Source organism: Pogona vitticeps, chromosome 1 (assembly GCF_051106095.1).
Source record: "Pogona vitticeps strain Pit_001003342236 chromosome 1, PviZW2.1, whole genome shotgun sequence".
NCBI lineage: Eukaryota > Metazoa > Chordata > Lepidosauria > Squamata > Agamidae > Pogona > Pogona vitticeps.
The window spans coordinates 84,021,458-84,035,374 of record NC_135783.1 but is presented as its reverse complement, the minus strand read 5'-3'; the positions used below and the strand labels follow the sequence as shown (position 1 = coordinate 84,035,374).

The 13,917-nt window shown below is 44.4% G+C and overlaps 1 protein-coding gene across 1 annotated transcript in view; it reads left to right on the top strand.

Annotated features, from left to right (window-relative positions):
- ENPP3 (ectonucleotide pyrophosphatase/phosphodiesterase 3) overlaps positions 1–13,917 on the top strand; it is a 78,677-nt gene continuing 64,760 nt past the window's right edge. Inside the window, exon 1 of the mRNA XM_020815550.3 lies at positions 1–985. Coding sequence (XP_020671209.3) covers positions 911–985 — 75 coding nt within the window. The 5' untranslated portion in view covers positions 1–910. The remainder of the gene's footprint in view (positions 986–13,917) is intronic.

Below are 13,917 nucleotides of genomic sequence, written 5' to 3'. Positions count from 1 at the left end.
GACTACTGCCCATAGCTAAATCTAGCTCTGGCTCAGTGAATTCAGAGAGGGAGAACGTCCTGAGTGGTGGCGCTTCAGTGGTGGATGCACCCCTAAAATATGTCACCAACTTCCTCATCTTTCAAGAAAGTGGCCAAGGCATTTTTTATTCTTTCAAGTCTTTAGTGGTTAATCCTCCTCTTATTTTATTTTATTTTTTAAAGTTTTCTGATCCTGTTATTGATAGTTTATTTAGGTTCTTATTTCACTGGTTTTAAATGAGTAATAGCTGCTTTTGTTGCTCGGAGGTCTTTGGGCTGAAAAGGAAAATGTAACTTAAATATGAAAGGAAGGAAGTAAAAATTCTGAAACATCACCACATATTGTCTCCAGTACAATTTAGCTATTACCTTGAACACAAGGGGGCGGGGGATATGGTAAGCACTGCATAAGGACAATAATGTAACAGGAAGGGGGTATTTTAATTAGAAAAAAGTGTGTGTGTTTTAATTCCAGTTTTGCATGCGTGAGTATTATACCATCTCCTTTCAGTTAATTCATTTGGTTATTTACAGCTTGTTTAGTGGGGAATGATGTTGCTGCCAAAGAACATTCCATTTCTCTGAATTTTCAGAAATCAGAATTTTCGTCTTTACATAAAAAGTGCTTACAAAATGTTCCTGGGAAGTATGCTCCAAAATGTTTCCTACCTTTGAACTTGTTGACTGAAGTGTCACCACTAGCATTTCCTCATGCCCAGCTGTCAAGAACTCTGCTCTCATTTATACCCTGAAAGAGTGATAATCAGTCAGCTTGCACACGGCTAAAGCTGTTCTTGCAGAACAGAGACCAGGAAGAAGACAGCAAAGTGTAACTGGAAAAATCCAAACAGTTTCTCTTGGTAAACTAAGTTTTAAGACAAAGCAGTCAGATGGATACATTGGATTTACAAACAGAGGAGGTTGTTAAGCGGAGTACCCTTCAGAAATACAAAATTCTCTGCGTTGTAAGTATTATTCTTTGCTTTTTAACTTGAATGTTTGCTTTATTGTATTCTTCACTCTAGTTTCGTTATTTTTAACAGAATAAACTTGGTCAGTATTTTCCACCGACCGTCTGGAAATTTCCTGGCAGGTTTTGAGGGCATGACAGCATGAATAAGCCCCAGCTTTAACAGAGCAAAAGGAATTGTTAAAAGTTTTCAGCTGACTGTTCTGTTAAAGAGCTGAATAAGTATACCCAAAAATTTGAAAATGAAAGGGTTTTGTAAGCCTACAAAATGCATCAATGTGTAGGCAGTGCAGTATGCATCATCAGCTGGCTTTTGGAAACAAAAGCAATATTTATTAACATTATTACTGTAATGACTAGGATATGAAAATTATCTCTCATCTTTCTGCTAAAAGTGGTATTCTGGAGAATGTCCTTTACAGTGGTCCTTGCTAGACAGTTACCCCGCATGACAGTTTTTTCGCTAGAGATTGACTTTTTGCAATTGCTATAGCGATTCGCAAAACAGTGATTCCTATGGGGGAATTTTGCTGGACAATGTTTGGTCCCTGCTTCGCAAACCAATTTTTGCTAGACAACGATTTTGACAGCTCCCTCAGTGCTCGCAAAACGGGTGTTTTCAAGACCTAAGCTTCACAAGACAGCTATTTAAACAGCTGATCGGTGGTTCACAAAGCGGCTTTCTTATGGCCGATCTTTGCTAAACAACGACGATTCTTCCCCTCTGGAACGCATTAAACAGGTTTCAATGCATTCCAATGGGGAAATGCTTTTCACTAGACAATGATTTTGCTAAACAGCGATTTCAGTGGAACGGATTATCATTGTCTAGCGAGGCACCACTGTATTTCATTTCCTACTGACTTGTAGTGGGTATGTGCATAGATATACATTTTGTCTTCTAGTGGAATCCAGTCTGACTTATGCAAAACATGTAAAAATGAAAGGGCAGATGCCTATTAAAAAAAAGAAAACCACACACACGACAGGAATTTAACTTACACTTAATTTTATACCATGGTTAGTTACCACAGGAATGATCCCTGTTTCTTTTCCCCACCCCCGGCATGTTCTATTATTTCCTGCTTGGTGGCAGGCAATTTTTGTGCCATCCCAACTGGCAAAGAATACTTTGCATTTGCCCTCCAAATCAGCAACACATTTTAAAGCTTGTTTGCTATCTTGGTCTTTGAGACAATCACAAACCATGGCTTACTGTTTTGGATTAAGTGAAAATTTCCAGTGGGGTAGCCATATTAGTTTCTTGTAGGAAAAACAATTAATTGCTTGACTAGCATGTGACATAGGCTTTCATGAACTGCAGTCTTTCCATGAACTTCAGACATGTCTGAAGGTTTCCACAGAACTGCTAGATAGCTAAATGGTTTAGGTATCTTGCTCTAGAGCCAGAGGTTGGGAATTAGATTCCCCACTGAGCCTCCCTGACAGGGGCTGGACTCAGTGATCCATAGGGTCCCTTCCAGCTCTTGCAGTTCTAAGATAAATGGTAAAGCTTATGCGAAACAAAGCTTTTAAGCTTTCAACATGTAACAAGACCCTTTCCTGTAATTAACCCAAGTGAATGATGGGGAAAAAGAACTTGAAAGCTTGCAGTTCAGCCATGTACAGTACAGTCAACTCTCGACTTACGAACTTAATCCGTTCTGGAAGGACGTTCGTACGTCAAAAAGTTCATAGGTTGAAGTACCATTTCCCATTGAAATGCATGGGAACAGAATTAATCCGTTCCAGCATTTACAAAAAAAAACACACAACCAAAATAAAAATAAAAAGAGCAAGTCCCATGCTGGGACTGCAAAACACACACACACACACACATAAACCCACAGAAACATAACCCCCCAGTACAAACCCACCCTCCAAAACCCACACATAAAAGTTTTTTTAAAAGGACTTACCAGTCCAAAGACTGCCGGTGCTCCGCTGCCTCCACGTAGCCGGGGGCGAGTGGCCAGGTGCCCAGCCAGCTCTAGTCTCCTGGCGCTGGGTGAGTGCTGCCTCCAATCATGGCGGTGGGGGACCCCAGGGAGGTCTCCAATGGCAGTGGGGAAGCTCCCAGGGCTTCTCCCCTGCCATCGTGATCGGCACCTTCAGGCTTTCCCGGGGAGTAGACTGGGCCTACCGGGGGAAGCCCTCAGGGCTTCTCCCGGTAGGCCCAGTCTACTCCCTGGGAAAGCCTGGTAAACCGGGCCTACCAGGGGAGGGCTTCCCCCGGTAGGCACGGTCTACTCCCCGGGAAAGCCTGAAGGCGTCAATTGGGGTGAAAGGACCTCCAGGAAGGTCTCCCATTGTGGCAGAGAAGCCCTGGGAGACCTCCCTGGCGGTCCCCGCTGCCATGATCTGCGCCTTCAGAGCTCTCAAAGGGATTTCCCCTGACATCGGAGGAAGCCCTTTGAAAGCTCCGAAGCCAAAAAGGCAGGGAGAAAGGGTGGGAAATTCGAATTTGCCCCACAGAACGCATTAATTTCATAAATCAAGTGTGACAAACCCAGACCTACTGGGATCTGTCACACAGTTACACTAAGCTGCCACCAACCATTCCCTTTAAGAAGTCACACAGACCAGGGATGGATTTTTAAACAAATAAAGAACAAGGTTTATTTAAATACACACATGGAAAAATAAACAATCAGGTGAATAAGATAAAGTAACGTGGCTTATTCTCACACATACATACACACAGTTTGGTTCACCCAGAACCCTTAACTTGAAGCACAGACCCTGAACCTATCAGTTCTGGCTAACCAACAGACACCTGAACCTATCAGGTTGGTACTCTGACACACAGAAGTACCCTGTCTGACACACAGACTCCCACAACAGCTTCTTCTTCCCAGCTGCTGCTTCGTCACAACCCAGTGTCTCCCAGAGTCTCCCTTCACCACACACGCATCCCATATTTATACAGTACAGCCCCTCCTCCTGATGTCCCGCCTTCCACTCCCCATAGGATGGAACTTTCCCTCCAAACCCATGACAGACAGGTAACATCAGTGCTGTATGTAACACCTCCCCTCTTTATAAGTTGTTTTGTAGGGGGAAAGCTAACGTGCTTTTCACCAAAAAACAACCTGAATAAAATACACAACAACAGTTATACATACCATATTATACTTACTCATACTTACACTCTAAGTTAAACCATAGCAATTATGCATTTAAACATTTACCATATACATTACATCAATTTACCTTTATTCATACAAACCAAATTCAAAACCAGGTACATTTAACTTTTTGTCATCATTATATACACATAGTCCATGTTCTTTTCGCCGTCTTCATTCTTCAGGTCTTCTTGATAAGGCATCAGCAACACAGTTCACTGACCCTCTGACCACCTTCACTTCAAAGTCATAGTCCTGTAGGTTTAAAGCCCACCTCATAAGTTTGCTATTGTGGGTTTTCATTGTCTTTAACCATTGCAATGGTGAATGGTCAGTACACAGAATAAAATGTCTTCCCCAGATGTAAGGCTTGGCCTTCTGGATCGCGTAGACTATGGCCAAACACTCCTTCTCCACGGTTGCCAAATGTCTCTCACCTTTTTGAAGTTTCCTACTCAGGTAGGACACTGGATGCTGGTCACCATTCTCATCCTCCTGGCACAAAACTGCTCCTACCCCGCTGTTAGACGCATCGGTGTAGATGATGAACTCCCGGTCGAAGTCTGGAGCACGCAGGACAGGATAGTTGATTAACGCCTCCTTCAACCTCTGGAACGCCGCCTCACAGTCACTGGTCCACGGGATGCGGTCATCAGCCTTCTTCCTCGTCAGATCGGTCAGCGGAGCCGCAATCTCGCTAAACCTCGGGATGAACTTTCTGTAGTAGCCCACCAACCCAAGAAATGATTTGACTTTTTTCTTGGTGTTGGGTCTAGGCCAATCACGAACAGCTTTTATTTTGGCCTCCAGGGGTTTTATCACTCCTCCCCCTACCATGTGACCCAAGTATTTTATTTCTGGGCTACCCAGCTGACACTTGCTGGCCTTTACTGTTAGCCCTGCTGCACTTAACCTCTGCAGCACTAACTCCAGGTGTATCAGGTGATCTTCCCAGGTATTACTGAAGATCCCTATGTCGTCAATGTAGGCCACTGTAAAGTCACTGAGCCCTGCCAAGGTCTGGTCCATCAGCCTTTGGAATGTGGCTGGTGCATTTCTGAGACCAAAGCTCAGGACTCGAAACTCATAGAGACCAAAAGGGCTGCAAAAGGCAGTCTTTTCTTGATCCCTGGGATCAATTCTTAATTGCCAATATCCCTTTACCAGGTCCAATGATGAGATGAACCGACAACCCCCTATGGTTTCAATCAGGTTGTCTAGCCTGGGCATTGGGTAGGCATCAGGAGTGGTTACACGGTTTAATTTCCTGTAATCGACACAAAACCTAATGCTCCCATCAGGCTTGTCCACAAGGACTATCGGAGAGGACCAAGGACTAGAAGAGGGGACGATTATGTTCTCCCTCAGCATCTCGTCCAGCTCCTTCCGCACCTTGTCCCTATAGGGTCCCGTTACTCGGTATGGGGATACTGCCTGCGGGGGTGCATCCCCTGTGTGGATCCGATGCATCACTCCCTTCACTATCCCCGGCTTGTTGGAAAACACCTGTTGATATTTACTAAGCAGCATTTTTAGTTCTTGCTGCTGGTCTTGGGTGAGTGCAGGACTGATCTTTACCTCCTCTGGGTTGTATTTTACTTCCCCTCTACCCTCCCAGAAGGGTAATTCCGCTTCCTCACTCTCAGCTGCTTTTATCGCGAATAAAACCCTCTGTTCCCCTCTGTAGTAGGGTTTTAGGGCATTCACATGAACCACCCTCCTTGCTTGGTTCTCCTCCTGCTCTATTAGGTAGTTCAGGTCTGACATCTTGGAAATGACCCTATATGGTCCTGCCCATTTGAGCTGCAGTTTATTCTCTCTGCAGGGCCTAAGCCAAAGCACTTCCTCCCCTGGGTCAAAGTGCCTCTCTCTAGCTTTGTGGTCATACCATGTTTTCTGTCTGACCTTCTGAGCTTGCAGGTTTTCTGCTGCCAGCTCTAGATTTCTCTTTAGGTCATTCATCAAGGTGTCTATGTATGTCACAACGCCTTGTGGGTCATCCTGGGTGATCTGCTCCCAATTTTGTTTGATCAAATCAAGGGGCCCTTTCACCCCTAAGTGTGCAGCAGACATGTCAGAGTGACCCCTTTGTAAGATCATGGGGCGATACTTTTCAGGTACCACCAGCTGACTTCTGATCCCATCTCCCCCTTTTGAGATATTCCTCAGGGTCTCTCTATATAAAATCCCCTTTTTCTCCAGAAATCTCACTGGGGTTTCAGGTGTTAGCTGGGCGTCAGTCACCTGTTCAAAACACTTTTGGAGAGTGGCGTCTGCCTTTTGCTCCTGTCCAAATCTGCTGTCTGTGGTTAAGGTTTCCACCACAGCTTCTGAACTCCCCTCTGCTTCCGTCTCTGGCTCATCATTACCCCCCTGAACTGTCCCCGTGGTGGCTTGTGAGCGTGTAATCACTAGCACCCGTTTCACATGTTCAGCCAGGTCATTTCCCACGAGCACGGCTGCTGGCAGAGTCGATGAAATCGCTAGCCTCCAAACTCCCCTCCAGCCTTGAAAGTTGACAGGTACCTCTGCTACTGGCAGAGAGATTACCTGCCCCTCAATCCCTGCCACCTTTATGCTCTCATTTGGGATTATAAACTCCCTAGGGATGATATCTGGATGGCACAGGGTTACCTGGGAACAAGTGTCCCGCAGCCCCCTATACTGACGGTCAAGTATTCCTACGTCCACCCCTGCTGTCTCAAACAACTGAGAATCTGTTTTTACCAGCAAGCAGCGCTTTACCTCTACAAGAGGACCATTTTCCTCAGCCTGATCAGCAGAGGTAGCTGTTCCAGACTGAGTAGCCATGGCAACAGGCTCCCTCAGTGACACTGAGCCTTGCTCTTTCTGGACACAGAACACAGCTTTTGGCTTGGTCCCACTAGACTCCTGAGGCACCATTCCTTTTAGCTGCTTCAATTTCTCACAATCTGAGATTAGATGACCCTTTCCCTGACAGAAATAACATTTTCTGGTGTATTTTGATTCTCTCTCATCTTGTTTTGGTTTTCCCTCCAAAATCTGAGGTCTTAGTTTCATGTCTGAGGGCTTCCCTTCACCATGGGCCCCTCCCCCTTGCTGGCTTTTCCCTGGTCCCTGAGAGTACTTGCTGTAGGTTTCTTTGGGTTTACCTACAGATTTCCCCTCACCCAAGGGCTTTCTTATTTGGGAAATAAAATCTGCGATCTCTGCGGCTGCTGCCACAGATTTCGGTTTCCTTTCCCTCACCTGGAATTTCAATTCCCCCTGCAGGACTGAATAGAACTGTTCCAGTGCTATCAAATCTTTAAGCTGTTGAAAGTTCTCTGTCCCCTCCTGCGATAGCCATTTCTCAAGCAGCCTCACCAATTGGGCCCCCACTTGGGTAAAAGTCTGTTCTGGTTTCTTGGTAAGGGACCTGAATCTTTGTCTCAGCTGCTCCGCATTTATCCCATGTCTGGCAAACACCAGTTTTTTAAACTCTGCAAAATCTTTCATCAGTTCCTCAGGCATCTCGGCATATACCTCAGCCAGGCTACCACTGATTAAAGATCGCATGATGGTCATCTTCTCAGTTTCCCTCACTGAGAAGTCCACAAACGCTCTTTCCACTAAGGAAAAGAACACCTCAGGACAATCTCCCTTGTGGTACACAGGGAATTTCTTCAGGTCAGCCTTAGACAATTGGCCTCCCTCAGAATCCCTATTATTATTATTGTTCTGGTTCATCAGTTCCAGTTTTCTTAATTCAAACGCCATTCTTTCTTTTTCCAGAGCAATTTTCTCTCTCTCTCTCTCTAATTCAAATTGCCGCTGTTTCTCCCTTTCCTCCCTTCTTTCTCTCTCTAATCTTTCTTCTCTTTCCCTTTCCTCCATTTCAAATTGCCTCATCCTCAGTTCATGCTGTTGGGCTATGAGCAATTTTCTGAGTTCTGGGTTCTGCTCTCCTGTGCTGTCACCCTGCACTGAGCCAAATTCATCCTCAGAACCTTGGTCAATCTGGGGGTCTTTCACTTCACTCATTTCGGCCATCTGGCTTCGAGTCAAGGGCATAATCCCCCCCCAGAACAGGCTGCTTTAAAAGTCAAGCCTCAAAATAAAACGACCACTTTTTTCCTTCTTGCCTCAGAACCAGCTCTCCCTAGAGATTGCTGCTGTTCTTCAGCACTAACTTGCAACAGTATCGAGTCAGAGCCTACCCCCCTCTGCTGGGCCTCTCAGCTGGCAAACTAGCTCACTGTTACTACGCAGTTTTGCCTCAGCTTTTTCCCGCCAAAACTAGGCTGCCTCAGAGCACCTTAATCTAAGTCTCCCCAGTTGGCACGTTCTTCCACTAGTGCACCTCCCCGTGAGGTACACCTAGAAGATTACCTACGCGCCTCAGACTGTCCCTGACTAGACCCCCCTTGCTCTGGGCACACTTGCCAAGGCTTTGCTGGACCGCTGGACAACTGGACCAGTCGTATCCCACACGCTGGACACCAATCAATGTGACAAACCCAGACCTACTGGGATCTGTCACACAGTTACACTAAGCTGCCACCAACCATTCCCTTTAAGAAGTCACACAGACCAGGGATGGATTTTTAAACAAATAAAGAACAAGGTTTATTTAAATACACACATGGAAAAATAAACAATCAGGTGAATAAGATAAAGTAACGTGGCTTATTCTCACACATACATACACACAGTTTGGTTCACCCAGAACCCTTAACTTGAAGCACAGACCCTGAACCTATCAGTTCTGGCTAACCAACAGACACCTGAACCTATCAGGTTGGTACTCTGACACACAGAAGTACCCTGTCTGACACACAGACTCCCACAACAGCTTCTTCTTCCCAGCTGCTGCTTCGTCACAACCCAGTGTCTCCCAGAGTCTCCCTTCACCACACACGCATCCCATATTTATACAGTACAGCCCCTCCTCCTGATGTCCCGCCTTCCACTCCCCATAGGATGGAACTTTCCCTCCAAACCCATGACAGACAGGTAACATCAGTGCTGTATGTAACATCAAGGTACTACTGTAACTCAAAACCATAGTCTGTATTTACATGGTACTTGTCATAGATTCAGCTGCACTGTTTTAAGGTGCTGTTTAAAGCTTTAAATAGGGATGTGGTGGCACTACGGGTTAAACCACAGAAGCCTCTGTGCTGCAAGGTCAGAAGACCAGCAGTCGTGAGATCGAATCCACGCGATGGAGTGAGCTCCTGTCGCTTGTCCCATCTCCTGCCAACCTAGCAGTTCAAAAGATGTAAATGCAAGTAGATAAATAGGTACCACCACAGTGGGAAGGTAACAGCGTTCCGTGTCTAGTCATGTTGGCCACGTGACCACGGAAACTGTGTTTGGACAAACTCTGGCTCTATGGCTTGGAAACAGTGATGTGCACTGTGCCCTAGAATTGGACATGATTAGACTAAATGTCAAGGGGAACCTTTACCTTACCTTAAAACTTTAACAAAGTACCCATACCTTTTTTAAAGCATCGTTTTTAAAACACAGTTTTGTGAGGTGGTGTCCCCAAAGCAATCATTCAGGTGAGAATACTGAGGAGAAATAATAGCAAACTATTTTCAGTGTAAGAGGCATGATTAAAAATAAAGTTCAAAAATATCATGGATATCAGTTTGAAATAAAATTAGCAAAATGTACGGAGACCAGCCTGATAGTTAGAACCTGGGAGGCTGAGGCTGCTGGTGAGGCATCAGAGAACAGGGCCATATGTGCATCCATCTTTTATATAGCCTTTTGTCTTCAGGAGCAACAAGCTTTGATTAAAGAGGCAACTGCTGGTCTGGCTGGCTTCTTTGCATGAAATGGAGAAGGTTTTCCTTCACAGGCAGCAAAATATCTTGGGCTGGTCCTATGGATCTGTTGTATTCTGACAGTGATCCTTATATCTCTTTATAACTTATATAACATAGATGTTTCTAAGAAATAATAAGATGCCATGTGAAATATGGAGAAGATTGAACAGATGGTTACTTCCTGTGATTAAGTGGCATCTGGTATTCTCAGAAGATGGCATGGTTAGTTTTGACAGTGCTGTTTTGGGAAAAGCAGGAAGGAGATTCCTCATCACACAAGTGATTAGCCTCATAGAAATTGTCAGAGCTGGCCATCTGTTTGAGAATATGTCTGTAGGTATACTATTGCATATAAACCATGCAATACTGACTCAAACAATGGAGTCCTCCAGAGCACAGAGTGCTGTCCTCTGAAGATGCTGACCACAGAGACTGGCGAAACGTTAGGAAGAACAACCTTCAGAACACAGTCAAATAGCCCGAAAAACCCACAACAAACAATTGAGTCCTTTACCATTGAGTAGCAGTGACCTTCCAAGGTTTCACACCATCTGCTATCTGATCTTTTTAAGTGGAGGTGCCAGGGAGTGAACCCAAGAGATGCTGAGCATGTAAAACGTGTGTGCTACCACAAAGCTATGACACCCTTCCCTAATGGAGGTATCTGCTGGGATGCAACGTGTGCCTCTTTTGTGTTTGTGTTTTGTGTGTTTTGGTTCTTTGATTGAGTATATACCTTCAAACCACAAGACTGCTGTACCTATTTATCTGTATCATGATAAGAGGGTTTCAAAGGAATGCCTAAGCATGAATGAATGTTTCTAGTTGCCCTGTGGTTAGAAAAAAAAAAGGGTCATTATAACTCGTGTAATAGCATTTGCTTTTAAAAAAGGAGGCATGTATCTTATTTTGAGGCTGTCCTTGAATTTCCAGTAGCCTTCAGAAAATGCATTCAAAACAAGATACTGTATATTCTTTCCTACGGTACCTTTTTTAAAGCAAAAGGGAGTTGCATTTCATGCCACTGTTGGAAGTCAATGGCCACCAGTCGGATAGTTTAGCTTCTCAACTTCCTGGAATTCCCATCCAGGACATAGAAATTTATGGAGGCCATAACTAAGAATGGATTCCCCATTACCTCGTTTCAGGTGGGTTGGTGGGACTCATAGGTTAACATGTGTTATTGTTTGCTGTATAAAAGAATAAAAAATGAACAGCTACCCATTTTCAGATAAGTAGCCATGTTCGTATGTCTCAGCAACTACAAAAACAAAGCAAAAACAGATTTGTGTCCCATGTGTCTGAAGAGATTGGTTGTACCTGTGAAAGCTTGTGCTAAAATAAATCTGTCAATGTTACAGTTACTGCACTGCTTTTTTGTGGGGTTTTGTTTGTTTGTTTTTGTTGATGGCTATTAACACATTCTCATATGCTTTTCAATGTTGTTGGGATGGCTTGTGTTATTCAGTCCTTTAAAACTGGAATGGTTACAGCAGCCCACTTCCTCCTCTGGAAGGAAAATCATTTGCACGTTTATTCTAAGGAAATTTTTAAAAGCTGGTGTTTATTTGATACATACATTAGAAGAAAGAGAAGAGGAATCTAAGCTTTTGTCAACTCGGGCAGAGTTGGCAGGGAGCCACTTGAGAATAAAGGCAAAATTTGTCTGCTCCTAGAGAGGGCTAAGAAAGAAAACGTCAGAGGAAAGCAACCCTAAGTAGGTTCCTGTAGGCCACTGGTTCTTAACCTTGAGTTACTCAGGAGTTTTGGACTGCAACTCCCAGAAGCCTTCACCACCAGCTGTGCTGACTGGGGTTTCTGGGAGTTGCAGTTCAAAAGCATCCGAGTAAGAAAGGTTAAGAACCACTGCTGTAGGCAAAAGGAAGGCCAGCATAGGTCAGAGCAGATGAAGGGAAGTTTAACAACCTGAAAAAGGCCCTTTGCTCTCTGTCCGCTTTTCTTCTTGCAAAGGCCTGCATCTTCTTCAGGGGAAGCTGATTAGTACCCAGTCATCTGCACCAGTGTGTAATTTCAACCTCAGGAAAAATAGTTGAAATATTTATTGTACAAACATAGGAAAGAGAAGATAAATATTGAGGATGATCATTTTGTAACCTTAAGCATAGAATTCAGAGGTGATATGAAGAGTCAGTGGGTCTGTGCAGAGCCAGCATCTGTTGGGAGTTCCCCACTTTGTGGGGTGCTCCCTTTCAAAGGATATGAGAAGTTGAAGACTGGGCACTAGGGGCAAATGGGAACCAACAATGTTGGATAGTCTGGTGGGGGGAGAGATGAAATGGGAAGTCAGGGAGGGAGAGCCACTGTTGTCTACAAGATTTCGTCTCCCTCTCCAGGCTGCTGCTGTGGAAGTGTACAATCTGGAGTATCTGTAATTTGCAGGCAGCACTTGGGACACATTCTGCTGATGTACTGCCCCCTCACCTGTGCTGAGTATCAGCCTGCTTGCCTGAGCCAGTCTTAGATGTGCATGTTGAAAATGCTCAAGAATATTCTCCCACTGGACCTGGACAATGAAATTGCCTTGTAGCCAGCAATTCAGAAGTTCATGACCAATACAAGTTATTGTCCCAACACTGTGATCAGCCCAACACATAAATCAAGACTTCCTCAATATTTGACTTTCTTAATTGTACAAGAGGATGGTAAATATGAAACTGGAGGACATATTCTGTCTGGGTCCAGGAGGCTGTAAATTCTTGAAGGGAAGGAGTGTTTCCTGTTTGTTTGACAGGCCCTGAAGAAATCTACGTACCTTAGATCTGGACAATTTTTAGACTAATATTTCCTTCCTGAGCAAGGTGAACAAGGTGACTGGGAGAATAATGGCTGGGCACCTCCAACCAGTTTGGGATATAACCAAGCCTTTCCAGTTGGGTTTGATGATATGATTGTGGAACAAAACCTACTTTAATTAGTCTGATGTCTGTTGAGAGAAAAGGAGGAAACAAAACCTTGTTGATTCTTTTAATTTCACCATGATTAGCCATGATGTTCTTCTAGATAGCCTATCTAGGTTGTGCTCTGGAGGAACAGCTGGGGGTTGCTATTGTTGCTTCCCAGCATCTACTACCTAAGGCAGTTTGTTCAGTCTGCCTAATGGAAGAGCCAGCTCCGTACTGCCGGCAACGGCATGCAGAGATAAATTTTAATTTCCCTCATACAGTTTTAATTGCTTAGGAGCTTAAAATTCCTGAAGAAGGCTGCAGTGACCTTTCATTTGATCGCTCTGCCATGTGATCAGCTTTTAAATCTGCCATTACGAGCTATATGAAAGAATAAATACATAAGGCAAAAAGATTTTCCCATTAACTAGAAGTAGTAATTTAAGAAAATGTCTTTCAAGGAGTAGGTCTATGTGCATAAACGATGGGAAAGAAGAATTAACAGTGTGGCCCTACAGGTGTCTACTGCGAAATAGCTTTATTAATTGAGTCAGGATATGTGATCATAGGATATAGGATATGTGTGCACAGGGGGAGGAGTTGGACCCATTGTGGAAATCACCACCTCCATTGCTATGCTCCCATTTCCAGCACTAGCTTGTACTATGCCAATGCCTATTGTGCCATAATAGATCTGTGATTTTTTTGCAAGGCCACAATAATTCCCCTCCCCCCCTCTCTGGTGAAACAGTGCTCTTTTCACCAGAGCACTCACGGTGCTTTTTTCTCCTCACTTTTTTTTCCTGAGGCTGAGAGTGCAATGGGAAGTACACGATGGGCAAGTGAGGCTGGGTGGAGGGTTATGCTGTCTTTGCTTTCGGTGCACCAATCCAGCAGCTGTGCACCAATTCTTCATCTAAAGTGAAAGAACATCCAACTGCAAGAGAACAACCGTTATCTACCTATCCTCCCCCTTGAATCTCTGACAGTGATGGCCTAATATATGTAATTTTAACTTGTAGTGCTTGGTCCTAGTAAGAATAAAATACAACATACCTCTCATAATCAACAGAAGGCAGACTGTGGTGCCCACCC